We start from the raw sequence: 26,948 nt of genomic DNA, 5'->3' as shown, positions 1-26,948 counted from the left end.
GAGGGGCGCTACTGTGAGAATAAGGCTGCGTCCCATTCCTCCCCTTGGCCCTACCCCTCGAGTCACCCTTCAGAGCGGAGCCACAAGGGGTGAATTGCACTACGAAATGGGACAGCACTAGCACTCAGTTGCTGACAGCGTAATGACGCAACTCACCCACACGCTGACTGTTTACATTACTTACAGGCAGCTTACAGAAGGAGCCATGAAGCTTGCTCTGGATACCATGTAAATTATAACGAATGTCTTCAGTGTTTATGCTTGTATATAAAAAGGTTTTTGGTATCAAACTCTTGACATTTTGTGTTGTTATTTTGTAGCACAAGTTTAATCAAATGAAGGTTCTTTATATTCATACAGTATGTCAGTCAAATAGAAAATGAATGGGTGAGACTATAATAAAGCATATACAGTGGTATACACTACATGGTATTGCATGGTACTACATGGCAGTATAGCGTACTACATGATACAACAGAATATGACCATGGTAGTACAGGGTACAACATGGTATTGCAGGTTAATACAGAGTACTGCAGTGTATTACATGGTAGTACATATTCACTTTTTACTTCTAGGTTCTCTTGATATACATTCTAGTAATTCGCATGTATATGTAAAGAGAATACAAATCCACTGCAAATATTAACAATTGTAGAAAATACATTTAAAAAAATGTATTTACCCCCCCCCCCCCAATACAGTACCCACACTATTTTGTCAACCATGCGTTGAAACAGGGCCAAGAAGCTATCTGTTTTCCTCCCCCTCAAATGTATACTCTCTTTTAGAAACTCTGTCTCTTAAACAGTACTGTACATTTTTATATCTTGTATGTCATACATATCTGGATGTAACAGTACTGTGTATCTGTATGTCATAAATGTTATGATGAATTGAAAATGGGGGACCCTGATGTAAATGACGAAAGTCTTTCTCTGGTCTGCATCCCAATTGTGTGTATTGAGCCGTACTGTATTGTACCCATTCTGCAATCTGTTAATAAAATGTCCAATCAATCAATCCCATAGTAATCATATAACTAGGGTTATAGGATAACCACAGGTTAATTCACGATTTTTTATTGGTTTGTCATGACAAACCAATTACATAATCCAACATATGTGTAAAAAACGAACATATTCCAGTTGACTGTATATTTGTTTAATGATTCGTTACGAAGAAATCAATACTTCCATTTATCTAGATTACTGGTACCGCTCCGCCATTTTCTTTCTCTTTAGATTTGCGAAAGGTTTGCAGTGCATTCTGGGAAATACCATCTCTCCCTTGAAATCGAGCCTGCATCTTGGCAGACTCCGTTTGTAGGGCCATTTGGAGGGCTGAAACGTCACTACCCCTTGATCCAAAGTGAAATGGGACACTACTACAGTACACTTCGCAGGAACGCGCAAAACGGAGCCGTAGGGCCAATCCGTATGGCCAAGGGGAGGAATGGGACGCAGCCTACATTAGAGAGCTCTGCCTCCCCTTTCAGACAGCCCGGGTATTGTGTGTAAACACCACAAGAAATACATATGAAACACAGATTCAAGATTCAATCGTTTAAGGCGGCTGGGTGGCGTAGCGGAGATAGCGCTCGTCACCAATGCAAGAGGCTGCGGTCTCAACTCCCGGAGTCAGCATTGCCTGCGGCTTGAGCCAGTCGTCATACTATCTCAATTGGCAGAGGTAGCGGGTGGAAAGTCGATGGGTGGGGATTGGACGTTGTGGACAGCGACTCCTACAGGTCAGTTGGGTGACGCCTGTACAGCAGAGTCAGGAGGTATCGGGGGCAGCGTGAGCCTCCCACGCGTTACTCCTCGCCACAGAGACCGCGCTGTCTGGTGAAAAAATGCGACAGGCTGCCTCCTTGTGTACCGGAGGGGACACGTGATGCAAGGCTTCTATCCTCACTACAACCGACCAGTGGGAGGCATAGTCTAGCAACGTTCAAGATAGGGGAGGGGAGAATTGGCAATACGAAATTGGGATGGGAGAAAAATAGAAAAATAAGGAGAAAAAGTGGATAAAAAAATAAAGATTCAATAGTTTTATTTCAAACCACAGTGTTAGTTTGGCTACATTTACCATTGTCCGGCAAAACAACACTTGAAAAAAATAAATGAAATGGGAAAAGAGGAACCCCCCCCCCAAAAAATAAAACAACAGTCAGAAACTGTACACTGTTTGAAAAGGAGATGGAAGAAGCAAAGCTTATCCGTTTCCATCCCCCATCAATAACTAATTGCAAGATTATATATACTTCAGCAAGTACAATATGACACGATTTCCAATACACAACATATGATACAATACAATTTGCAAATACTTCAACTACACACAACACAATCACACACACACACACACACACTCAAAGAGATTTAGTTTTCTTGTTACACTAATCTGTCCTCTCTGGGTCCCTTCAGATATATTGTCTGTTTTGCCATCTTTGTCTCTTTCTCTTCTATCTTCTTTCTCTTTCAGTCTGACTGGTAAGCAGAGAATGAAGACATAGTCAGAAGAACACACTATAGTCTAGTTGCTACTCAACATACCTAACCTGAGCTCAAATGAATAATATATGTACCACTCAGCAGTCTACAGAGGCATCCAGATGTCTGGCCCTTGAACCCCGCAAAACCTCCACTGCCACTCTTTCATTCTTTACACTTTTACGCGGGTGTAGTTTCCGTGTACAGTGGGTGTGTAGTCTGTGTACAGTAGGGCTGACCCCTATTGGTCGAATAGTCGACTAATCGATCGAAAGGAGCCGTAGTCGACTACCAACCTCTTAGTCGAATGCAAACAAATAAATATATATAATATATATATGGCTGGTTTTTATATATATTCTTTTTTTTAATAAAACCTTTTTTTATCATTCTTTCCAAAAGAAAAGAGGCCTAGACGCGTGGCTAACGCTATTTGGCACGCATACCAGAGGCTAACTGGCAACTGCCTAAGAAAACAGGCACAGAGGCACTGAAAGAGGATTTCACCCATCTAATGAACACACTAGACTACTAGACAAATATCAAGATGTATCCATCAGTGGACCAATTGCATGCTTTCGCAGAGGACAAGAAGCCTTCCCTCGACTCCTTCAGACATTAAGCACCCCCACAGCCCAAATGGAATGATGAAAAAAAAATATATATATATATAATATACTTTATTTTTATTTTTTTATAGTCGACTAATAGTCGACTATCTGCTAATTTCGTCGACTATAAAAATCCTTAGTCGGGGACAGCCCTAGTGTACAGTGAGTGTAGTCTGTGTACAGTGAGTGCAGTCTGTGTACAGTGGGTGTAGTCTGTGTACAGTGAGTGTAATCTGTACAGTGGGTGTAGTCTGTGTACAGTGGGTGTAGTCTGTGTACAGTGAGTGTAGTCTGTGTACAGTGAGTGCAGTCTGTGTACAGTGAGTGTAGTCTGTGTACAGTGAGTGCAGTCTGTGTACAGTGAGTGTAGTCTGTGTACAGTGAGTGTAGTCTGTGTACAGTGGTTATAGTCTGTGTACAGTGGGTGTAGTCTGTGTACAGTGAGTAGTCTGTGTACAGTGGGTGTAGTCTGTGTACAGTGAGTGTAATCTCTGTGTCGAGCCATATGTTACATGCAGTCTTTTTTGGTTTCTCTTCCCTTCTGACTCTTGTGATCCATTGTTGTTTTTCTTTGTCTTCTCTCCTCGTCTGTGTACAGAGGCACTGTGTAACTGCAGTAGTGGTAACGAGGGTATCCTGGACCCGGACGACTGTGAGACGAGTACGGGCCAGTGCTCGTGTATGCCGGGCTACACTGGCCTTCAGTGTGAGGACTGTGAGGAGGGACACTTCACCAATGGCACCACGGGCTGCCTGCCCTGCGGCTGCGACTCCTTCGGTGCCGTCAGCCACCTCTGTGACAGGTCAGAGTCCGCCCATTATAACGACGGAACCGTCCACGTCCCGTTATTATTTTGTTGTGTGTTTTATTGGCCGTTTATCTCTTGAGACGCGCAGTAACGATTGTGGATCTGTTGTTCAAATAACTGACCTAGCAAAATTACGACTGGAGAAATGCACTAGGTCTGCTGTTTCCATTCAAAGGTGCTCTGTCTAAAGATAAACTAAATCTATCTGTTTATCATAATGGCAGCGTTGTCTTGTGGAATCATTAGCCTCCCTGTGCTATGAGACCGTGACGCCCCCCTCAAGGCCTCTGTGGATTCAGCAGGGTCTTCAGGCCATACTACTACTGAGAGCCAAAGAAACACACACACACACACACACACACACACACACACACACACACACACACACACACACACACACACACACACACACACACACACACACACACACACACACACACACACACACACACACACACACACACACACACACACACACACACACACACACACACACACACGCACACACACACACAGACAAGGCCTCAGATGCAGCCTTTCTCTAGTTAGAAGAGGTGTGACTTGGAGAAGAAGCTGCGTGTGGGTTATAGGAACACAGTAAAAATAGAGGTTGTATTTTCTGCCTCTAACCATGGAAAGGAATGTCGCCCCGGCGGTGAAAAAAGCAGAGCGAACATCTATGATGTGTCTGGGTTTTGTGATGTGTCTGGTGTGGTGCTCGAGAGAAACCCAGGCGTAGCACCGCATAGCCTTACATAAACTAAACCCTGTACAGTGTATTGTTCCTCAGAGACAACATGTCTGTAGCCTGGAAAAACATGCGAGTAGCAGCTTGGAGTAGGAAGTGGGTGAGGGTGCGGGGCTGCAGGCCGCTGGGTTATTTAGAGGGCAGGGACCGTGCGGGAACTGCAAGCCTTCACACACTAACACACATAATATGATCCTTTCTCAGACAGTCTAAGCCTGCCCACTGCTAACCCTGCTAGCGTAGTTTAGCTCCTTCTCAATGGGTAATCACAGATTAGCCAGCTCTCAACCCCCCCGCCCCCCCAGGAATGACTCTCATTAAGTGATGGGAGCATCCAACCCCCTATACTATCCAATCAGCCCTACACTTTATAATATTCAGTAATGAATTATTACGTTTTTGCTAAAGTTACTGTAATAAAAAAATATCATCTTTCAATCCCATGTCTTGGAATAAATTAATCGTCTACCAGCCTGTGTGGCAGGCAGCCTGTAATTGGCTTTAAGACAGCTTGGCTTGAGCAGGGATTTTAACATTCCTCCAATGGCCAAGTGTTGGTTGTGTCTATTTTCTTTAGAAAAAAAAAAAAAAAAAACAGTTGGCAGAAGGAATGAAGTCGCAGTATCTCTGGCATTAAACTCCAGACTGAATTTAATTCAATTGTAACGATAAATTATTCACTGTAGTCATCTATGTCAAATAGCCCTAACCAACTAAGTTGATTCGATTTGTTTGCGTGGTACAAAGGTAAAGTGCATCCAAACTGCCTTCTTTTTTTACTAATAACTATTAGAATCCACCCAGCTCTCAGCCCATATTGCCGGACCTGTACTGTCCTCTGTGTTGGATGGAATGCCAGGCTACCCTCTCTTTAAATCACTCGTCTGCACCAGTGTCCCGCTTTGCTCAGAGTAGATCCCTAAGGGTCAAACAACAACAACAACAACAACAACGGGATCCATCAGACACAACAAGAGCCACACAGCTCATCTCATGATCCACCATCCCAGGTTGATGATTAACTCGGCTTTATGATTTGCTTTTTTGTAACAACTTGACCTATGGTCACTACACTGATGGCAAAAGCAGTCTTTGGGTTAAAGATATTTTACTATGTGTGCCTGTTGTGAACTGGTGTTGTGTAAAATTGGGACAACTGTATTAATGCCTGAAGAAAGGAAGGCCAGTGTTAAGGAAAAGCAAGTTGTTGATTGTAACATGTAGTCTTGTGTATTGGAGAATTATGGGAGGCTCAGTGACTTTGTGGTACAGTATTAGAAACCTTTTTTAACCGGCCCTGTCGCATTAAATTAAATTCACATATTTGTTTGTGATAATTCTTGTGTTTTTATACTGTTGTTCGCCCGCTTGACCACATTGTAGAGTTTACAGTAGGGTATACTATACATATGTACTGTGCTTACTGCTAACATCTAACTAATTCAATGTTCTTCTGCACTGTAATAACATTTCCCTTCCTGTCCAATGACAATATAAAAGCTTTTGCCTCAAGTACTAGTCGGTAATCATATGATACGAGATGGCTGTACATTGTTATCGAATTCATTAGGTTGGGTCACTCACGTCGGTATATTATGAAACCACTGCGATGTGGGATTAACCATTTCCTTCCAACCATGAGAGTCCTATCAATAGTTTATTTGGGTCAGTCCTTTTGGGCATTGTTTGTAAAGTTTGAATTGAATGGTGCCTTTCAGTCTGTAATGACATATTGATTGTGGTGGGACAGATGTTTCCGCCCATCCATCCAGTCTCTTTCTCCTATACAGTTGTAGCCTGGATCCATTTCAGTGATTTCAGCAGTTGTTTGGTATTGTTGTTTGGTATTCTTTGATCTCATGGTTTCTAATCATCAGCACAGTAAAGGAATGTCTGCATGATTCCTATAATGTAATTTCACAGACACGTCCTGCTTGGCTGTTATTTTAGGAATCCGTTTCAGGTGCATTTAACTCATATTCTTTATTCAAAGACTCAAAGCACCTGAATCCCTTTTCATCTGAGCGTTCGATTGAAGGTGTATTTACTGGCAAATCAATAGCAACTCGGAGAGTTGACTCTCAACAACCATCTCTGTTGTTAAGGTGGCCATGTCACTGGAAGCCAGCTTAGCAGAGCACTGTATTGTACTATGGTATAGCAGAGGAGACCAGCATGCCCTGGCTTTGATACATACAATTATCAGACTTGTAGTCAGCTCTTCACTGTCTAACCTTTATCCCAGTTCTTAGCTTTTGATGGTAGCATGCCAGGGAGGGCAAGCTACTTTTATTCCTCTTGTGTATTCTTTGAGCGAGAGATCAACATAGTTGGTTGAGTTACTCAAAACTATTGCAAGCCACTGGACACTCACACTCGCTCCTGTAAACATATGGCCGTGTCAAAGCCTGTGTTTATGACTTGGAGGCCAAGTATTTTTTTCTTGGACCCATCATGGAGTCTTTCTAATGGCCAGAGTACATCCTGAGTGGTCTGTGGGCTGCGGGTCCACTGTGTGATCATGAGCCTGGACTCTCTAGAATGGATCACAACTCATAGCAGATTGTGGCTGAACACTCCCTCTGAGGCACACCCAGTAATGTGACTAGAACTGATTAATATCCAACCTGGTGATCGTTCTTTCCCTTAACAAATCAAAATGTAGCAGACATTTCTCCGTTCTCCTGTGTTTCTGGAGTATGGATGTGTGCTGCTTGGTCTACTGTGGCAGACCCCAGGCATGCACAGCGTATGGTCAACATATCGCCATGGCAGCCGTGGAACGGGGTTAAGCCTCGCCGACATGTAATACTGACCTACTTAATATGCGTCTCTAAACACAGAGAGACTGGGGGTTGGACAGCCCAGTGAAACCACACCAAAACAACAACAAGCACCCTCCCCCTTTCTCCACCCGCGAGTCATGGGAACAAGACAACACTGGCCATGGTGGAGTGAATAGAAAACTTGGGATTATTTCCTTTTGTGGGGGAGGGGCCAGGTTTTCAACAATATCCTGGTTTTATCCACTTCTAGAATACACAATGGACACAGTATTAGGTTTCTTGCCCTCATGTAATAAGATGACGCATGTTTAAAAAGTGACGTGCTGCATCTAGTTCTCATATCTCAGCAGTCTCCCTCAGACTGTGTGTAAGAAGAACAAGGCTCACTACCCAGATGGCATTATTACCATGCCATACCATGTTGCCACAGGTCAGTGTTGAGTGACTGCCAGGCTGGCAGAGAGGGAGAGAGGGGCCACCATTCCGTCTCGGAAAGGATGTCATCAAGTCTTGGTGAAAATATAATGCATCATATATTCTGAGATGTTCTCATAATCTTTGATGAGAAAAGAAAAGGCCTCTCACGTCAGAGAGGCTGAGTCACTGATAATGCCATGTGGAACCTGCCTCGATACTTCCTCTCTCCTCCTGGAACTAGTTGTACTATTGGTAACAGTTTCACTTTCTAAAATTACACGTATCCATTTTGGATAGAAGATTGTTACCTCGTGTTCATTGCTGAAAAAGTACGTCCTCTAAAATGTAATTATATTTTTATAAACAAAAAGTCTTAATATTCAATAGTGAGTTTTGCGTTCATGACGGCAGTAATTTTCAGCTATAGTTGGGAGCATGTGTGTGTTGTCTCTGTGCGAGTGTTCTCCAACGTCATTTTGGCCATGTTTCTTTTGTGTGAGGACTCGGAGGGTTGAGGACTGTTGATCCCAATAGTCTTGTCCTTAAAGCAGTGCCCACGCCTCACTAAGCATTGGCATGGGTGGGCCTCCTCATTTGCATCAAGTGCAGTGTTTTAACAAAGCCCCATTTGTGTGAGACCCATACACACGCACGCTCACGGAAAGTGCTCCCAGTCACTCTTGATTTACTTGATTTGTTTTCAAGTTATTGTCTATAGATTAAGTTTCTGGGTGTCAGGGCTGATCAGGCTTGACTTCCCACTCTACTGTACTTTTCCCAGGAGAACGAGGGATAACCCCCATCAGGAGAACGAGGGATAACCCCCATCAGGGTCATTGGAATAACGGATCATTTCTCACTGGGAATGAATAAGCCCCACCCTGCCACTCAGTCAGTGTGCCTGATGTATAAATCAATATTGGCCCTGCATGTTTTGAAAAGTGCAGGTGCAACCTACAAGCTAGTGTGGGCTTTGGCAAGATGACAACACATTAGCAAATGAAGGTCATGTACAAAACTCTGTGGGGTGATAAAGAGCTCACATGTATTTGAGCGGGTAAGAGAATGGATAATCAAATGGAAAGCATCCACGACTGAGTTATTTCCAGCTGAGAACAATCATACACAGCTAGATAAACACATGATCGGCTCCAAGTTGTTCATCATTACTTCGTAGACTGCTTCGCTGCCTCACATCATCAAATGTGCTTCTCGGACTAGGATATGGCTCTTGAGTTCATTCTGTTCATTCTGGTCTTAAGTAGTATTGATCTCCCATTAAAAAAAAATCATCAATCTGTCTCAGTAGCACATATGTGTCTATGATCGCAGGCAAAGCCCCACTTCACATTCCTGTGGCCGCATCTCGGCTCCTTCTATCCATAAGCATAAGCACGTAATAGAGGGTGAATGAGTTATTGCTGAAGATGGATCCTTCATAAGCCCCTCTGTCATCACCACTGCTCCCCCCCCCCCCCCCCCATCAAACTGAATATAGTAGGGCTGTGTGCCCAATGGGCTTGTTCCTTTTTTGCCTTGCCTTAGAGCACTTATGGAAAATTCTTGAGTAATGTGTCCTACGAGGTACCTGTCACAACCTATTCAGTCCCAGAGGTCAGCGTCTCCCATCAGTCTGGAAGAGGCCCAGCACGGCTCAGGACTCTCCCATGTCTGGCCTCCGCTCCTACAGTAGCTGTGATCTGGGCCTCTCCTCTCCTTGGACCAGATGTTCCTAGAGAGCTCCAGTTTGTGGGCCAGATCCTACCGTGGTGCAGCTCTGCCCCCCCCCCCCCCCCCCCAAAACACGCAGAGCATGTTGGTGGAATTAAATATGAAGGGGTCTAGACGGCATTGAAGTGTTCCCCTGGCCACAGAGGGGAAAGTGCTGCACAACAAGGCAGTGAGTGTGAGTTATAGAGGAAGCAGATGGATTGATGAGAGAACTCGGCCAGAACCTGCAGGATCTCATGTGTGGAATCGCCAGAAGCTCTAATCCAGCTTCCTCTCTGGGGGGGGGGGGACCAAATGGAACTATGTGTACAGATTACGATCTCTCTCTAGCTTGACATTAGGGAGCATTACGGCGATTTGCTTTCCAGGCTTAATGGTGTACAGTATGAAGTGTTTCCATAACCATGTTCCCCTCTCTGTCCCTCCAGCTCAGGAATGTGTGTGTGCAAAACGGGAGTGTATGGACCCAAGTGTGACGAGTGCCACCCCGGCTTCTTCCGCTTCAGCAGCATGGGGTGCCAGCTGTGCCAGTGTAACAACCACACCATCTACTGCCACCCGCAGTCTGGTGAGTGTTCTCCTGATCCCTGAACGCACAATGTGAACGGTTAACACTCGGTGTGCAAAACATTAGGAGCATAATTCCTAGTATTGGGGTTACACCCCCTTTTCCACAATACATGTCTTGAGGCTCAAAATTCCATCTTAAACTTGTCTCCTCTAATATCTACATTGGCCCTTAATGGGGGGCGGCACGGTGGTGTAGTGGTTAACACTGTCGCCTCACAGCTAGAAGGTCCAGGGTTCGATTCCAGCTTGGGGACCAGGTGTCTCCCGGGCCTTTCTGTGTGGAGTTTGCATGTTCTCCCCATGCTTGCAAGGGCTTCACCTCCCGATAAGATAAACCCAATGGAAAAACATGCAGAACAGATCGCTAACCCGTCTCTGACGAAGACGGACAGGAGCACTTGTATTGGTCCCCGGGCGCGGCCCCACACCGCAGCCCATGTCTGCTCCCAGCTGCCCTTGGGGGGAAGGACGACGGGATGGGTCAAACTCGGAGAGGAACATTTCATCAGCGACTCAAAAAGAAAAAATTACATGTGTGTGTATCTGTGTGTGCCACCCATCGCATGTGTGTGTCAATGTGTGCAATGAATAAAGACTTCTTCAAAGTCCAGAAGCAAGAACAACGGCAGCTGACCGGGAGAAGTGGAAACGCTCTGTGAAGGCCTTATGTGCCACTAGGCACGAAGTGGATAGGTAACAAAGTCCAATTTAATAATGACTTGGAAGTGGATTTAAACGGTAAAAATCAATAAGGAATCATTGTTTTCATTGACTATTATTGACTATTTCTGGAAAAGTACAAATGTTTATATACCACTTTTAAAACCTGACATTAAAGGGTCTGTACATTATAAGGAAGGACGGAATAACCAGCATTCCAAATTCTCTTACACTCTGAAATGGTTTTGATTTTGTTACAAGAGTGTGCGTTACTGCTGTTGTTACACTTGGTGCACATTTTCTCTTCAGGGCTACACAGCCACAATATGTTGGGGCAGGCTGTTGCTCCCTCCAACTGCAGTTTGTACTTCAACACTTAAACACTAAACACTAAAGTTATTGAGCGTCTTGGGAAAGGAGTTAAGGTGGGATGTGATTGCTGGTTAAAAAGAAAACCCATCTGTCTTGCCATTGTGATGCATGGCCAGATGGAACACGGTAGCCTTGCCTGGGGATCAAGGGAAGGAATAGCGTGGATTACCATAGCTCTGGGTTTGACATTCTCCACTTAAATGTATATGACCCTGGCCTCTCTCTCGCTCTCTCTCAGGACTGTTACATAAGAGCACGCTGTGCTGAAAAAAACAGCATCTCAATCACTCTGTGTACCACAGATTAACATGACAGTGACTCATCATTTCAATCTCAACAGGGGGATTTCAGGCATATTGAACCCACCCTCCCTACACAGGCATTGTTTTTGATTAGGTAGATACTTACACTAGCGCTGGCTGTCTTCTTCTGCAGAAAGGTAGGGCAGAGAAAAACAACAGCAGCACAGATCAAGTGTCAGGAGGACCCTGGCCTCCAGGGGCCTCATTTACAAAAGGTTCTTACAACCAATTCCAAGCCGGAGTTGTGATTTATCAATCAGTTATGTTGATATGAGGTTTTACATGCCTTTTCTCCAATGTTATGTGATATAGATCAAAAGCCAAAACATTCTATCAATACCCAAAATATGAATGAGATATGTATTATCCCTGAAATACAGTATCAAGGAGGCCTGTGAAGTGTTTAGTAACTTGGCCTCACGGTGGCGCTATTCTCACAAAACTAAAAGTGTGAACTACTCTTGCAACTTGTTGAACCATGATGATATTTGAAAGTTACGGTGCGATATCCGAGCATTGAGACATACAAAATATATGACCACCGTTTACATTTCTCAAAAACTTTTTTTTTCTTCTTAGACAGTTAGTCGCCTCCTGCTTTTAAAGGTATGAAGACTTCTGGGGAAACCTGTGTAGAAAGTCCAGAGACACACAAGCCTCATCTTGTCATCATTTCTCCTCTAGGTGTGTGTCTGAACTGCCTGGATAACACCCAGGGAGCCAACTGTGAGGAATGCCAGCCTAAATCCTCCCGCAGCCCCGAAGCTGCCCTGACAGATGCCTGTGTCCTCTGCCCCTGTTCCAACTCCACCTCTACTGGCGGCTGTCACACTGGTGAGTGGGCAGCAGCTCCTGCCCGGGTGCCCTCAGTGTGCCCTTCTTGCCAGTCTGGCTCTCTAACCCCGCCCTCGCAGAGACCAAGGGCTGCATGCCAACAACTATGAACACATTTAATCAGATGATCGCCCCCAACTGTTGATTAAAATGACTAACGTTATTGAATGCTGCGTTGAGGCATTATCCCAGGATCCAGTTAGTTGTTTTCTGTGTCCGTCTGGCTGCTTGTTAGAAGCTAGCTGTGGCAGTAGACCCTCAGCCACGGGCCACCTAAGTGGCTTTTGAAGGGGTCCTCCAGAACAGAGACACAGGATAGATGGTGTAAACACAGACCTTTTTATTGAAGAGGGTTGGCAAGACGGTACAAGCCAGAGCAGATGGAAGTAGCTGTTATGACATATCTATCACTCTGTGTGTGTGTGTGTGTGTGTGTGTGTGTGTGGGGATGGCATATTTAACCTGTACGCATTGACTACCTCATGCAACAGGTGCACAGTCACCACTGCTCCCAGGTCTGATTACCTTGAACCAGGACAGGTGTGGCTGCTTAAATCAGCCATCCCCACACCGAACACTAAACACCAGACTCTGCTACAAGGTTCCCATATCTAAAACAAACAAAACACTTCTCTTTTCCGGGACGGCTGGTCAGCCCAGTCAGTCCAGCAACACTCCCTGGGCAACAAGGCAGCCCTCCCCCTCCTCCCTTTCGGGGAACAGGGGGCCCTGGGCTGCTCTGCTGGCTGTTTAGATATGTAGCCAGGCTGGTGGGCTGCTTAAAACAGCTTTCCCCTTTTAGTAAGGTGGCCTTGGGCTGCTGCACTAGCCGGCGGCGGTATAGCTGGGCCTCAGGCTTTTACAGGCTACAGTTAGGCAGTTGTGGTAGCTGTTCGGTTGCTTCCTTCAAGGGAGAGCTAGACCAAGATCCTCTCGTGGCTGTGGAGGCCGCCATTCAGCTCTGCCGGAAGGGGCTACTGTCACGCTGGCTGTCCTCCAGTATGCCTACTGGTTGGCCGTCCTGTGCCCCTTTCCCTGTGCTGGGAAAGCCCCACATTGGGCGCCACTGTGGCAGTAGACCCTCAGCCACAGGCCACCTAAGTGGTTTTTGAAGGGGCCCTCCAATACAGAGACACAGGGTAGATTTTATATTGAAGAGGGTGGGCAAGATGGTACAAGCCAGAGCAGATGGAAGTAGCTGTCATGACGTGTGAGGAAGGCTGGTTTAAGCAGTCACACCTGCCCTGGGTCAAGCTAATCAGACATGGGAGCAGGTGTGGCTACACACCTGTTGTACAGAGTTAATAAATGTGCACAGGTTCAATCGACTCAGCACTTCTGGTGTCTGGAGACGACAAGGCAGAAATACAAGCCGGTCTCAGTAGGGAGCTGGAAAGCCTTCACAAATGGTTAGTTGACAACAGATTATCGATTCACCTTGGAAAAACTGAGTCAATTCTATTCAGCTCAAAACATAAATTAAAGGAATGTTCCCGACTTGAGATAAGCTGTAATGGCTTCAGTGTCGAGTCTAGAGACTGTGTTAAATACCTAGGTGCAGACCTCGACCAAACACTCTCAGGGAAAACAATGGCCCTGAAGGTGTTCAAAAAAGTTAACACAAGGGTGACATTTTTGCACAGAAAAAAGAGGTTCTTATCACTGGAAACTATGAAACTGCTTGCCAACTGCATGATCCTCAGCCAATATGACTATGCATGTACGTACTGGTATAGTGGTGTTACAGTGAAAAGTAAACACAGGCTACAAACCAGCCAAAATAAGACCATACGATTGGTCTTAAATCTGCCACCTCGAACCCATATTGAGCCATGTCACTTCAATGAGGTGGGATGGCTCCCTGTGGAGCAGAGGGTCTCCTTTCTGAAACTGGGACATATGTATAAAATGTTAAATGGATCTGCCCCCAGATATTTATGCTCTCGTATTGTCCTGCGTGGCCAGGTCCACGGACGACAGTTACGGTCTGGACAGCTCTCAGTTTATGAGCCTAGAAAGGGTTCCTATTCACAGAATGGCTTTCTGTCTACAGCCTGCCGGCTATGGAACTCTCTGCCCAGGGCCATCCAAAACTCCCCCACTATTGCTGTCTTCAAGAGGGGTGTGAAGCGACCTCTGCAACAATAGGTTGCAGAGGGTGCTTGGCCACCACTCTTGAAGAACAGGAACATGACATGCTGAAATGAGGCTCTTTCAGAAAATTGTGTTGTCTATTTTATCTACTTGTTGTATCTATTTTATCTTCTTAACTCTTTCTTTGTGATTTATTGTATTTTTCTTGGGACCATGTTGGAAACAAGTCGACAGACTTTCACATGTTATCCTTGTACCCCTTGTTTTTATACTATTGTATAAATTGTATGTACTAAATAAAAATCAAATCAAATCAAATCTGCTATCCACACACATACATACATACATACATACATACATACATACATACATACATACATACATACATACATACATACATACATACATACATACATACATACATACATACATACATACATACATACATACATACATACATACATACATACATACACACACACATGGATGGAAGAGAGCCTTTGTCTCTAGATCATGTAACGTCTGCTCCGGCCTGTAACATCTTGCCACTCCTCATCAATAAAATGATATGTTTGTACCATCTACCCTGTGTCTCTGTGCCAGAGAGCCCCTAGAAAAGCCATGAGGTGGGAGTGTGGCAAGGTCTACTGCCACAGTAGCTAAGTGTGATAGTGTAGGCCCCAGGGATGAGTCTGCACATGAATACACACACACACACCCACAGAAATTATAACGTTATCTACACAAGCAGGGCAGAGTCCGTTGTTGGTAGCCCAAGTGATACATCAGCAGAGTTTCAGTCTGAGCCCTGGAGTCCCAGACGTAGATAGAGTCCCCCCCCCCCTGCCCCGCCCCCCCCCCCCCATCCACCGAACCAATCAGCGTCAGCCGTGTGACTTTCTGAAGACCCCCCATTGGTGCCGGGGCAGCCTGGCAACAGCCATGTGGAGAGGCAGCAAGGCTGTCAGGTTATATTTGCCCAGTCAGGGGCCAATGGGGGGGGGGTCTGTGTAACGTCACGGCGCATGAGGCACATGGAGGGGAAAGGACACACAGCAGGCTACACTGAACATAGAACACACATGGGCACAGCTGGGCCACTTCACAGGAAGTCAGGCAGCAACAGACTGCGGGGGATGGGCATCAAACAGCTCGTGTAGGGTGGTTTGTGTTGTGTTGTGTAAGGACTCAACAGAAATATGCATAAAATAGTGTCCTTATATAAGCGGTGGTGTGTAGTTGTGGAGGATGCTCGTCTTCTAGAACACAGTGGAGTGATCTAGAGAGATGAGCCGGAGGCTGAGGTTGCCTTGGCAACAGTGACAAAAAGGGAAAATGCCAGGATGCACTATAATGGTGTGGACCTGTGAGACAGATGCCGTCCTAATATGCTGATTAGGCCGGGTGGGTGTGGACAAATTAAATGAATAGCCACCCATATGGATGCTAGGAGAGGGAAGAAGGGGATAGGGTGAACAGCAGAATGCATTAGTATGCAGAATGTGGGTCAGACATACTGAATGCATAGTCTTATCTTTTCTCCATGGTACAGGATGACTTGGCTCATCCGCCCTGAGGACAATAAAACATGGGACTGTTCTCTCTCTCTCAGCGGCGAGTCCACGTGCATTATGCAAACTATATTTGTGTGTGTGTGTGTGTGTGTGTGTGTGTGTACACCAGACCACACAGTAATGACTACCCACCGGTGTAGACCTATATATGTGTCATACCCCTGGTGGGAGTGGAGGATGGGTAAATAACCAGGTCATGTTCTATGCAGAGGTCCTTTGCTCCGAATGGGTCGTATTTCCTCCTGGCGATTCGACACATCATCGGCTCGGCTGCTTTTGAACTCCCAACAGGGGGTTAAATCCAGCAGCTAATCGAAAGCAGCCTGCAGAGTGTCGGAAAGTGACCCCGTCATACGACTGCATTTGGATTTCGATCTAGATCTAGGGCATTCGTTTAGAAAATGGTACAACGGCAGCAGGCATCTGTCTAAATCATTCAACACTTAAGTGCTTTAGTCTGGTGAGGGCTAGATGCTGCAAATGTAAATGTGTCAATCATTCATTGCATGGCTGTTTAACACTTTTGAAGAGTACTATATTTATAAGAGATTTGACAGATTTTCTCCATTGAATAATACTCTGATACTCATTGATATTGTGAGAAAGGTCATGTTGGTTATACCCAACTTGCTGCACGCAGTTGAATGTCTATGTCAAGTTATCTGCCTTTTTTACGTAAACCCACTTTGTCCAAAACTTCCGTATCCATCTCTCTCTCTCCTAACAGCCCTCTACTCTGACAACCATTATGAGCACCATTTGCTTGCAAATCAACCCATTTGCTCTACCCAGGGTTCCCATGAGGTCCTAACATGTCTGTAATAACCATACGTTTGGCCTTATTAAGAACTCTTTAAAAAAGTCTTAAATATGATTTTGATAGGTCGTAAAAATGCATTGGATTAGGAAGTTACTTCTATGTTGCGATAACTTCTCTGTATCACATTTAAATGTGTTTGGGGGGAAATATCCGGGCTGCAAATTAAGTAGTACTGAAACGGAGGGCTAGGGCCTCCACGGGTTGCGTTTGATAGAGCTGGCGGACACTATGGCGTTGTAACTCCGATTAAAGAATCACACAGAGGCGTGCTGCAGTTATTGGTTGTATTTGGGAACAGAAAGGTGTGTGTGGTTGTCTACAAGGGAATACAATACAGTATACATTAGTAAACACAAAGGAATACAATACAGTATACATTAGTAAACACAGTAGTGGCGCACATAAACATAATGTCATAAACATGTGGTCTATAGCTGCAATAATATTCATTAGCAATACAGTGCAACTAGTAACCAAGACATTCACTTAACCGGAGTTATTATATATAACCTACATAGCCTATGCAGGGGGATTACTCATGCAGTGCATGTAAACAATATATATAGGCAGACTGTAAACCAGGTGTAAAGATACATTCTATTCGCTAGAGGTAGTGAGTGAGTTATATAGCCTAGGCTAGCTCACGTGCGGCTAAGCTAACCATGCAGCATATCACTAGCAGGCAGCATAGGCTGGCTAACCTGCGGCTAAGCTAACGGCGCAGCCTCTCAAGAACAGAGAGAAACAGCGTCGACAGGAATAGATCAATGTGAACATACTGTAAGGGTAGAGTAAGCTGAAGGAATGAATTAGGCAGGACTAAACATAGGTACCGTACTCGCGTGTCATTTACGCACACGTTCCTCAAAGGGACAGATCTTAATACTGCCGCAGCCGCACCATCAAACAGCAGCACAGAGAACAGCTTGCGCACACGTTCAAAAGGAGAAACTCTTAAAGGGCCAGTAACGTTATCAGAAAACTAGAGTGCAACACTAGCTGGGCACATCACGCTGAATGATTACACTGGCATAAATCAATTACCCTTTCCTGTCAACAACAACATATTAAAGAGCTATTACAGAACAAAGTAGTCTTATTAGCAGGGCTTTCCTACACAGCCGCACCCAAAAGTCTACTTAGACCTTTTGAACTAAACAGGAAAGTCTCAGGGGTCCTCTGTATCCGGCAGACTCGGGAGCTGCACCGACCGGGACACAGGGCGCAGGTATGTTCTGTCCTTCACCTGGACAGCTGCGGTGCGGATGCGCCCATCAGTTCCAGGGTACGTCTGAGTGACCTTCCCAACAGGCCAGAGTGCCCGAGGAAGCTGTGGGTCAACGATGAGGGCCACCTGGCAGAGTGACCGTTTCTTGCTGTCCTTCCTCCACTTCTGCCTCTCCGGCGCCCTATCTTGGTGTGAAATGGCCCAAAAACAGTCTACTCTGGTGGAATAGAATGGGGGCTTGTAGAGACGTAGGCGACAGGGCGGAAGGGCGGCCATTTTAGGCATGTCAGGCTTTGCTCGCCGCAGATGACGTTCTCGGCAGGTGTGCTGATGCTTGCGGATTGCTCCTCTTCCACGTAGGACCCAGACTCGGGTTTGAAGATCAGCGAATACCCTCTCAGGCCCGGGGTGGAGAAGAGTTTGATCATAATCTTGGATGATCAGCTTTGTCAGGGGGTGATGTGGATCCAAGACGATTGGGTGAATGTCATCCATCTCCAAGTTCTCGGCCCTGTGCGGCCTACCGCCTACTCTGAGGAGACATGTAGCCTTGTCATACTCCGGACATAGAGAGCCCAAACGACTGTCTGGGGGAAGAGGTCGGTCAGACTTGAGGGCCTTGATCTCCTCTGGGAATGAGTCCAGCTGGGCTCGTTTAAGGAGGACCTTCTCAGCGTTGAGGAAGTCGGCTGCTTCATAAGGCTGATCAGTGGTCTGGGCATCAGCCGCACCGTGAAGGGACCTGACTGTTGCTTGGACGAGATCTTTCCATGAAGAGAGGTCTTCAGCAGCAGGGAGCGGAGGACTGGGAGAGGTCCTAGGTTGAGTTAGTCGAGTACTGGGTTGAGTACTAGGTTGAGTACTGGGTTGAGAACTAGGTTGAGTACTGGGTTGAGAACTAGGTTGAGTACTGGGTTGAGTACTAGGTTGAGTACTAGGTTGAGTACTAGGCTGAGTACTAGGTTGAGTACTAGGTTGAGTACTAGGCTGGGTGCTAGGTTGAGTACTAGGCTAAGTACTAGGTTGAGTACTAGGTTGAGTACTAGGCTGAGTACTAGGTTGAGTACTAGGTTGGGTACTAGGTTGAGTACTAGGTTGAGTACTAGGTTGAGTACTAGGCTGGGTGCTAGGTTGAGTACTAGGCTGAGTACTAGGCTGAGTACTAGGTTGAGTACTAGGTTGAGTACTAGGCTGAGTACTAGGCTGAGTACTAGGTTGAGTACTAGGTTCAGTACTAGGTTGAGTACTAGGTTGGGTACTAGGTTGAGTACTAGGCTGGGTGCTAGGTTGAGTACTAGGCTGAGTACTAGGTTGAGTACTAGGTTGAGTACTAGGTTGGGTACTAGGTTGGGTACTAGGTTGAGTACTAGGTTGAGTACTAGGTTGAGTACTAGGTTGAGTACTAGGTTGAGTACTAGGTTGGGTACTGAGTTGAGTACTGGGTTGAGTACTGAGTTGAGTACTGAGTTGAGTACTGGGTTGAGTACTAGGTTGGGTACTGAGTTGAGTACTAGGTTGGGTACTGAGTTGAGTACTAGGTTGGGTACTGAGTTGAGTACTGAGTTGAGTACTGGGTTGAGTACTAGGTTGGGTACTGAGTTGAGTACTGGGTTGCTCAATTGAACCAGGCATGTTGGGAGCTAGGTACCATGACACAGGGGGAGCAGCAGAGCGAGGCGTCGCCTGTGCTGGATGGTGTATCACTGGAGTGATGGCGGCTGGATTAGCCGGCGGGGGATGCACGTTCTGTGGTACGGTAGGAAGGGCTAGAGGCACAGGTGCCACTACGTGGTGCTGTTGTCCGGGTGGTGGATAGGTCGGCTCAGATGCTGCGGCACGCACAAGAGCCCTCATCTCTGACTCTTGAAGAAGTGAGGTGACCAGTTTGGCTACTTGAAGTTCCTTCTCCTTCTTCTTAAGCCGCCTCTGCCTGTCCAGGCGTTTAGCGATAGCTTCCCGTGCACCTTGTGCTTCCTGCTGTAGGCGTTGTAAGAGTTGGCACTCCAAGTCGGCGTTGCGGTCTTTTTTTTTTTTTTTTTTTTTATTATTGCAAAACAAAAATTATTAAAAGTCAGTACTCAACACACAATGCATAATGAAACTAACAATCAAGGTGGCTAAAATGACATGCAAGTACAGAAACAGAAAACAAAAAAAGTCTATAATAATATTTTACCGTGTACAGTGTATATCCAACGAAATGACCAATTATACCAATGCCTTATACAGGATATACCCCTAATACCTATTTTCTAAAACCCTACACACATATGCTCCAGCTCGAACCCCCCCCTCCCGGACCCCTCCTTGGATAGTACCTCCATTATCCCTCACTCCTAACCAGACACTACCATTATTGCGTTGCGGTCTTCTTGTACCTGGCGCTGTAGCTCCTCAAGCTCCAGGTGGCGGATGTGCTCCTGAAGGATAGCTTCCTGGACTGGTGAGAGAGCATGTGGTCGGTGTACACTCCCAGATGAACGATGGGAGCCAACACCTGACCTTATGATGGGTCTAGGAAGTGACAGATGTGAGAACCTACTACCTTCAGACGGGTCCCTTGCCTCACTCGCCGGGTATGAACGATGGGAGCCGACACCTGACCTTATGGTGGGTCTAGGAATTGACTGATCTGAGTACTGACTGATCCGAGTACTGACTGATCCGAGTACTGACTGATCCGAGTACTGACTGATCCAAGTACTGACTGATCCAAGTACTGACTGATCCGAGTACTGACTGATCCGAGTACTGACTGATCTGAGTACTGAGTTGAGGTTCATATCCCACTTCGAAGTCACGTAGGTGGCTTGGTAGGTGGCGCTCTCTCTGCGGGTGAGCGGTGGTCTCTGTGGTGTCCTGGTCTGCCATAGCGTCTTGAAGGAGCTCTCTCCGGCTCGAAGGACCATGAAACGGCGGGCTAGGGCCTCCACGGGTTGCGTTTGATAGAGCTGGCGGACACTATGGCGTTGTAACTCCGATTAAAGAATCACACAGAGGCGTGCTGCAGTTATTGGTTGTATTTGGGAACAGAAAGGTGTGTGTGGTTGTCTACAAGGGAATACAATACAGTATACATTAGTAAACACAAAGGAATACAATACAGTATACATTAGTAAACACAGTAGTGGCGCACATAAACATAATGTCATAAACATGTGGTCTATAGCTGCAATAATATTCATTAGCAATACAGTGCAACTAGTAACCAAGACATTCACTTAACCGGAGTTATTATATATAACCTACATAGCCTATGCAGGGGGATTACTCATGCAGTGCATGTAAACAATATATATAGGCGGACTGTAAACCAGGTGTAAAGATACATTCTATTCGCTAGAGGTAGTGAGTGAGTTATATAGCCTAGGCTAGCTCACGTGCGGCTAAGCTAACCACGCAGCATATCACTAGCAGGCAGCATAGGCTGGCTAACCTGCGGCTAAGCTAACGGCGCAGCCTCTCAAGAACAGAGAGAAACAGCGTCGACAGGAATAGATCAATGTGAACATACTGTAAGGGTAGAGTAAGCTGAAGGAATGAATTAGGCAGGACTAAACATAGGTACCGTACTCGCGTGTCATTTACGCACACGTTCCTCAAAGGGACAGATCTTAATACTGCCGCATGGTCCTTCGAGTGCAACACTAGCTGGGCACATCACGCTGAATGATTACACTGGCATAAATCAATTACCCTTTCCTGTCAACAACAACATATTAAAGAGCTATTACAGAACAAAGTAGTCTTATTAGCAGGGCTTTCCTACAAGTACAGTAATACATCAGTATGCCAGCATGTCCGTGAAATAGGTATTAAATTCCATTCGTCTTAAATGTAACTTGTTGAAACCTGCAGGAACCCCATTGTCATGTACCAAGGTCTGATGACCATATAAATATACCTGGAGCGGGCTGTACATGAAACCAGCGCGTCCAGTGAGTGCTTTAAGCACAGGTCCCGGCAGGTAATAAACAAACAGATGCGTTTTCCAAAAGTAAAATGATTATTTATTATATAGTGGGGATTGAAACCCACAGCAATATGCCACAAGGAAGGGAAACAAAACAGGCATATATAATAAGACAAACGGGGAAAAACGTAAGGGGAGAACAAACAAGGAAAATACAATAAGCTAAACACAAGCCCTAGTGTCACAGGACACAACCACAAGCCATGTGGTTGGCAGTCTGGGAATCACCCAGCAAATGTACACAACGTGCACAACACAATATAGTTCCACACAGGGGTGGCAAAAAGGCAGAAGGCCCAATACAGATATATATATATATATTAACAAATTCCACACAGGTGGCACAGAGGCCACAATGCCTACCAGGTAAGTAGTGTGAACATGAGAACACACAGTCAATCCCACACAACAGTGGAAACAAAGGGCAGTATGATAATAATTTCCACAACAGTGGCAATTCAAAGGCGACCTCCAACACTCCACTCTAGGCAGTGGCAAGTAACACAATGAGGTGCCCAGGTGTGTGTGTGTGCTGTCAGGCTTTATCCACCCGTCCCTCGCCATCAGCTGCCACTCATCAGGCAATCAGCACTCTTCAGTGTAGGGACGGGCGGCACCTGACAAAGAAAGAAAAAGAACAGGCATTAGTTACCATGACACATACAAAACATAACATGACCTATACTAACCTGATGTTCACATGGTGTCACAAATACAGTAATAATGATAATGACCAACCCACATACGTCACACCCATCTACCTTAGTCTTACAAGCTTGTGTTTCTGTCCACCCCAGTTGAAATATTGGTTCACTATAAACATTGTGACACTCTCAACCAGAACCCACTCCCATTGTGCTACAGCTACATCTACTGGATTGTATGCACTATGCAAGGTCACAGAGTAGAAAGTGCTCTCTTGCCAGTCACATTCTCAAAAACATTGTTATTTTTATTTATTTATTTATTTTTGCAAAGGCTTTTATACTTGTACTTCCACTTCCACTATCCATTTCCCACCTGAACATCTGTGACCTCAGAACTAGTTGATATCATATCATATAATGCCCAGCACTGATATCTGTCTACAGCCACACCGGTGTGACACAGTGGTCTATTGCTAGTGACCATCACTTGAAAATGACACTCCCTTGTTTAGTGGACAGGACAGGGGGACGTGGTGCAGTGCAGTGACTATTAGATCCCACTGGCCGCGACACGGAGTGGCATCATATTACTGCAGCAGAAAGCTGACCCTCAGCAACAGGACATTCATGTAATGATAATGAAGAGGAATGGTCCTCTGATAGAGGACTAATCGCCACTGAGGTCCGTTTTAGTTCCATTTCAGCTCTGGTTTTGGCTCCAACTGCGGATGTGTAAAAGCGGTTACAAGAGTAGGAAGTCCAGTAATGAGTCTGAAAGCTCTTTAAGGTGCAAGTCATGGAGCTATATCTCGAGATACGGTGTCTTTCATTTATTTTAATTCCCATAGGTTCTACACACAATTGTTTGTAAACCCATTATAGGATATGAGGTTCTCTCCCAAACCTAACTGTGATCTTGAGCCACCTAGTGGTACAACACCAGGTACTTCACTTAGAGTATGCATGACTCATGATGACGTGTGTAAGATAAGATGAGGTAAAATATTCCTAAATTGATCCCCTTGGGGAAATTCAGGCATCATAGCAGCATGGGGAGGGGGGGGGGGGGGGGGGGTACAGGTATGGGATAAAAATAAGCAGTGTAAACAATATAGTTAACTCTGAATATAAGCATATGAGCAAGTAGACTGTAATAAAAGGTGCAGGTGAGGGTCTGCCCTATCAGTTATATTATACATTACAATAGATATGGTCAATAACACTGAATATATACTATGAGTAAGTAAAGTATACAGTATACACAGGTGCAGTATACATAAGGTACCCTAACTAAAGTGTGTGTGTGTGTGTTTTTTCTCATGCACCTGTAGATTCTGACGTGTCCCCAGTGTGTGACCAGTGCCTTCCCCAGTACAGCGGTCCCCGGTGTGCGGAGTGCAGTGCTGGCTTCTACAGAGTGTCTGGCGTGTGTGTGCCCTGTGAGTGCAGTGGGAATGCAGACCCCCAGGGCCCTGCTCAGCTCTGCCACCGTGCCACTGGGCAGTGCCTCAGCTGCGTTAACAACACCACAGGGCCTCGATGCGAGCTGTGTGCCCCGGGCTTTACTGGGGATGCCCGCGCCCATAACTGCACGCACCTCGGTAAGGGTAATCCCACAACGGGGACATCTACCTGATGATTTGGTAATACAGTACTATGTGCTTTGTATAGGAAATAGGGCTGATATTTTGTCCAAATAGTTCAGCCCTAATATGAATATGTACACGTAGTGTGCAAATTAAGCAATATCACACGAGAGGGAGTGTTGTGTCACATGGCTCTGATTCAGTCGTAGGTATGAGGCCGCAGGCAGAGCACTGAAAATAATCACAGCCGTGCTGATATTGAGTAGAACGGCACAACCTCGAGTAATATACAATACAGTGATTCAATTGATGATTTGATCTCTACTGACATTGTGGATGTTCTGCTTCCCAGCTGCACGGTTCATTCCGACACCAGCAATCAAAACCACAACGGAGGCCCCCAAATCAAGGACATCTGCCCCTACCAAGCCCACCACCAGCACCAGCCCAGCCTCCACCTTCCGCGCCAACACCAGCGCGACCACCACCCAGACATTGCTGACCAGCCTGAGCAGCCCCACGGACAACACTACAGCAGCCCTGACCGAAGTGTCCTGGACCCAGTTCAACATCATCATCCTGGCCGTCATCATCCTAGTGGTTCTGCTGCTCCTGGGCTTCGTGGGAGGTGTGTACACTTACAGGGAGTACCAGAACCGCAAGCTCAACGCCCCGTTCTGGACCATCGAGCTGAAGGAGGACAACATCAGCTTCAGCAGCTACCATGACAGCATTCCCAACGCCGACGTGTCGGGCCTGCTGGAGGATGAGGCCAACGAGGTGGCGCCCAACGGCCAGCTGGCTCTCACCACCCAGAGCAACTGCTACAAGGCTTAATGGCACGTTGACGCCGAGGCAAGACGCTTCGACACAGAAGACACAAAGCTGCTGGCCATGCCGACCCCAAAGCTCCCATCGTGTGTTACTCTACTCTACATTCTACCCAGCTCCTCTGTGGCGCTTCAGGACACTCTGCATGAGGAGGACAGTGAGACAAAGCAGACTGGAGGAAAGACGAGGGTGTCTTCCCCCCTGGAAGAAGTGAAATATTCCTCTTCACCTGACAAAAAAATATATAAAAATCCGTTCTTCAACGTTTGCCCTTTAAATTGATTCTCTTGACAAAGAAAATCCATAAAAAAGGGTCCAAAGAGAAGATGGTGTTTTGTGTTCAGCTGTGCCTGTAGAGGGCAGTACTGCAGATGTGGTAGGTACTTGACATGGCAAAACAGGTGCTGAATAGAGAACTGTTTCAGTACAGTGGTCCTCATACAGTTCAATGGACACAAACACTTACCAGGAGACTAGCATTTCAAATGTTTTAGCAGTTTAAGTTATAAACGTGATCACTTGAACAGTGATAATTCACGGAGACAATGATTGTTATTTAATTAATTTGTATTAATTTATTTATTGTTTCACTCTTGGGAGAAATGCTGCATATGTATGATGTGTTTTAATAGTGTTTTATCTTATGTGCTATTGAATGGTAATTGAATTGGGCAATATGTTTTCATGTATAGTATGTGTGTTTTTGTGAGAGTTGCAAGGGGAAATGAAGGCTGCTGGCAAAGGCAATTAATGACCCCTTCTTTTGTTTATAGCTTTTTATCCTTTATGACACGTTGCCAGTCTTCAATTTGAGTATTAAAGAGGAGTGTGTTCATTTAACAAAATGGCAAACAGTTTGTACCCTCCCACCACTCCGCACAACCACAGGGCACTGTCATCACACCATACTTTTTATCGAATCCGCTATTTTCCGCCTACCTCAACAGAAGTTGTTGAACAAATTGTTGAAACCAGTCGTCCCATGTCCATGTATAGGTTAGTTAACATGGCTCAAAACGAGACCATCAATGAGTAAAACTGCCTATGAGTAATAATATTACTACAACGTAGCCTGTTCATTAATATTGCCACCTGTTACATAGGCAGCAACTTGGTGTATAATCCTGGGCATTGGTTAAATCATTCTCTGTTTATAGAATACCATTGACAAGCTGCTTTTCTTTTTACCGTAGTGAATGGGTTAAGCTAATAATTAAACTCACTCCTCAGATACTGTCTCTCTCCCCCAATGTGATCACTGTAAATATGATGTTGTACAAATTATTGTGAATAGTATCATTATTATTGTACAGGTAGAATACTGTGTAACTCCGAACCACGTGCATTTTTCACTCAGTGGACTTGTGTGTTCTCTGATACAGGAGTCATACCAATACCTGCAACTGTTGTGCTTAACGAAACATGGTGTAAATACCAGATACTGAGATCTCCACTCTCATACTATCAAATAAAATTGGGTTTTAACTGTTGGAGGTCCTTGTGTTTTGACATGATCACATGTTAGAGTTATAGGTAGAATAGTTATAAACAACCAGGTGCGACTGAAATAGGGGAGACCAGGGTTGGTTGGCATCGGGGTTGGTACTTGGCACACAGCTATTTTCTGGCCCTTTGAAGGTAACAGACACAAAAATGTAACATACAAATGTTTGCCTTTCTGATCTGCACTCACCTATGTGAGTGTTTATTAAACATCAGACTTTTTGGGGCAACATTTCACTTTTGTAGTATAAACATTTTAAGGACATTTCTTTTTTTATCAGGGTGGGGCAATACGGGGGTTTAATCTTTTTTACAGTTTTTTTTATGTATTACTTGATTTGATTTGATAGTTTATTT

General features: G+C 45.4%; 1 protein-coding gene across 1 annotated transcript in view; it reads left to right on the top strand.

The window, feature by feature from the left end:
* The window catches only part of LOC311231555 (multiple epidermal growth factor-like domains protein 9), a 28,928-nt gene extending 2,367 nt beyond the window's left edge, over positions 1-26,561 (top strand). The window contains exons 2-6 of the mRNA XM_084318178.1: positions 3,705-3,909; positions 10,026-10,165; positions 12,186-12,335; positions 24,003-24,272; positions 24,610-26,561. Of these exons, the coding sequence (XP_084174304.1) occupies positions 3,705-3,909; positions 10,026-10,165; positions 12,186-12,335; positions 24,003-24,272; positions 24,610-25,094 (1,250 nt within the window). The 3' untranslated portion in view covers positions 25,095-26,561. The remainder of the gene's footprint in view (positions 1-3,704; positions 3,910-10,025; positions 10,166-12,185; positions 12,336-24,002; positions 24,273-24,609) is intronic.
* The last annotated feature ends 387 nt before the right edge of the window (positions 26,562-26,948 follow it).

The sequence above is a fragment of the Notolepis coatsorum genome (assembly GCF_963971535.1).
Source record: "Notolepis coatsorum genome assembly, chromosome: 1".
Taxonomy (NCBI): domain Eukaryota; kingdom Metazoa; phylum Chordata; class Actinopteri; order Aulopiformes; family Paralepididae; genus Notolepis; species Notolepis coatsorum.
This window is presented reverse-complemented; position numbering and strand designations above follow the sequence as displayed.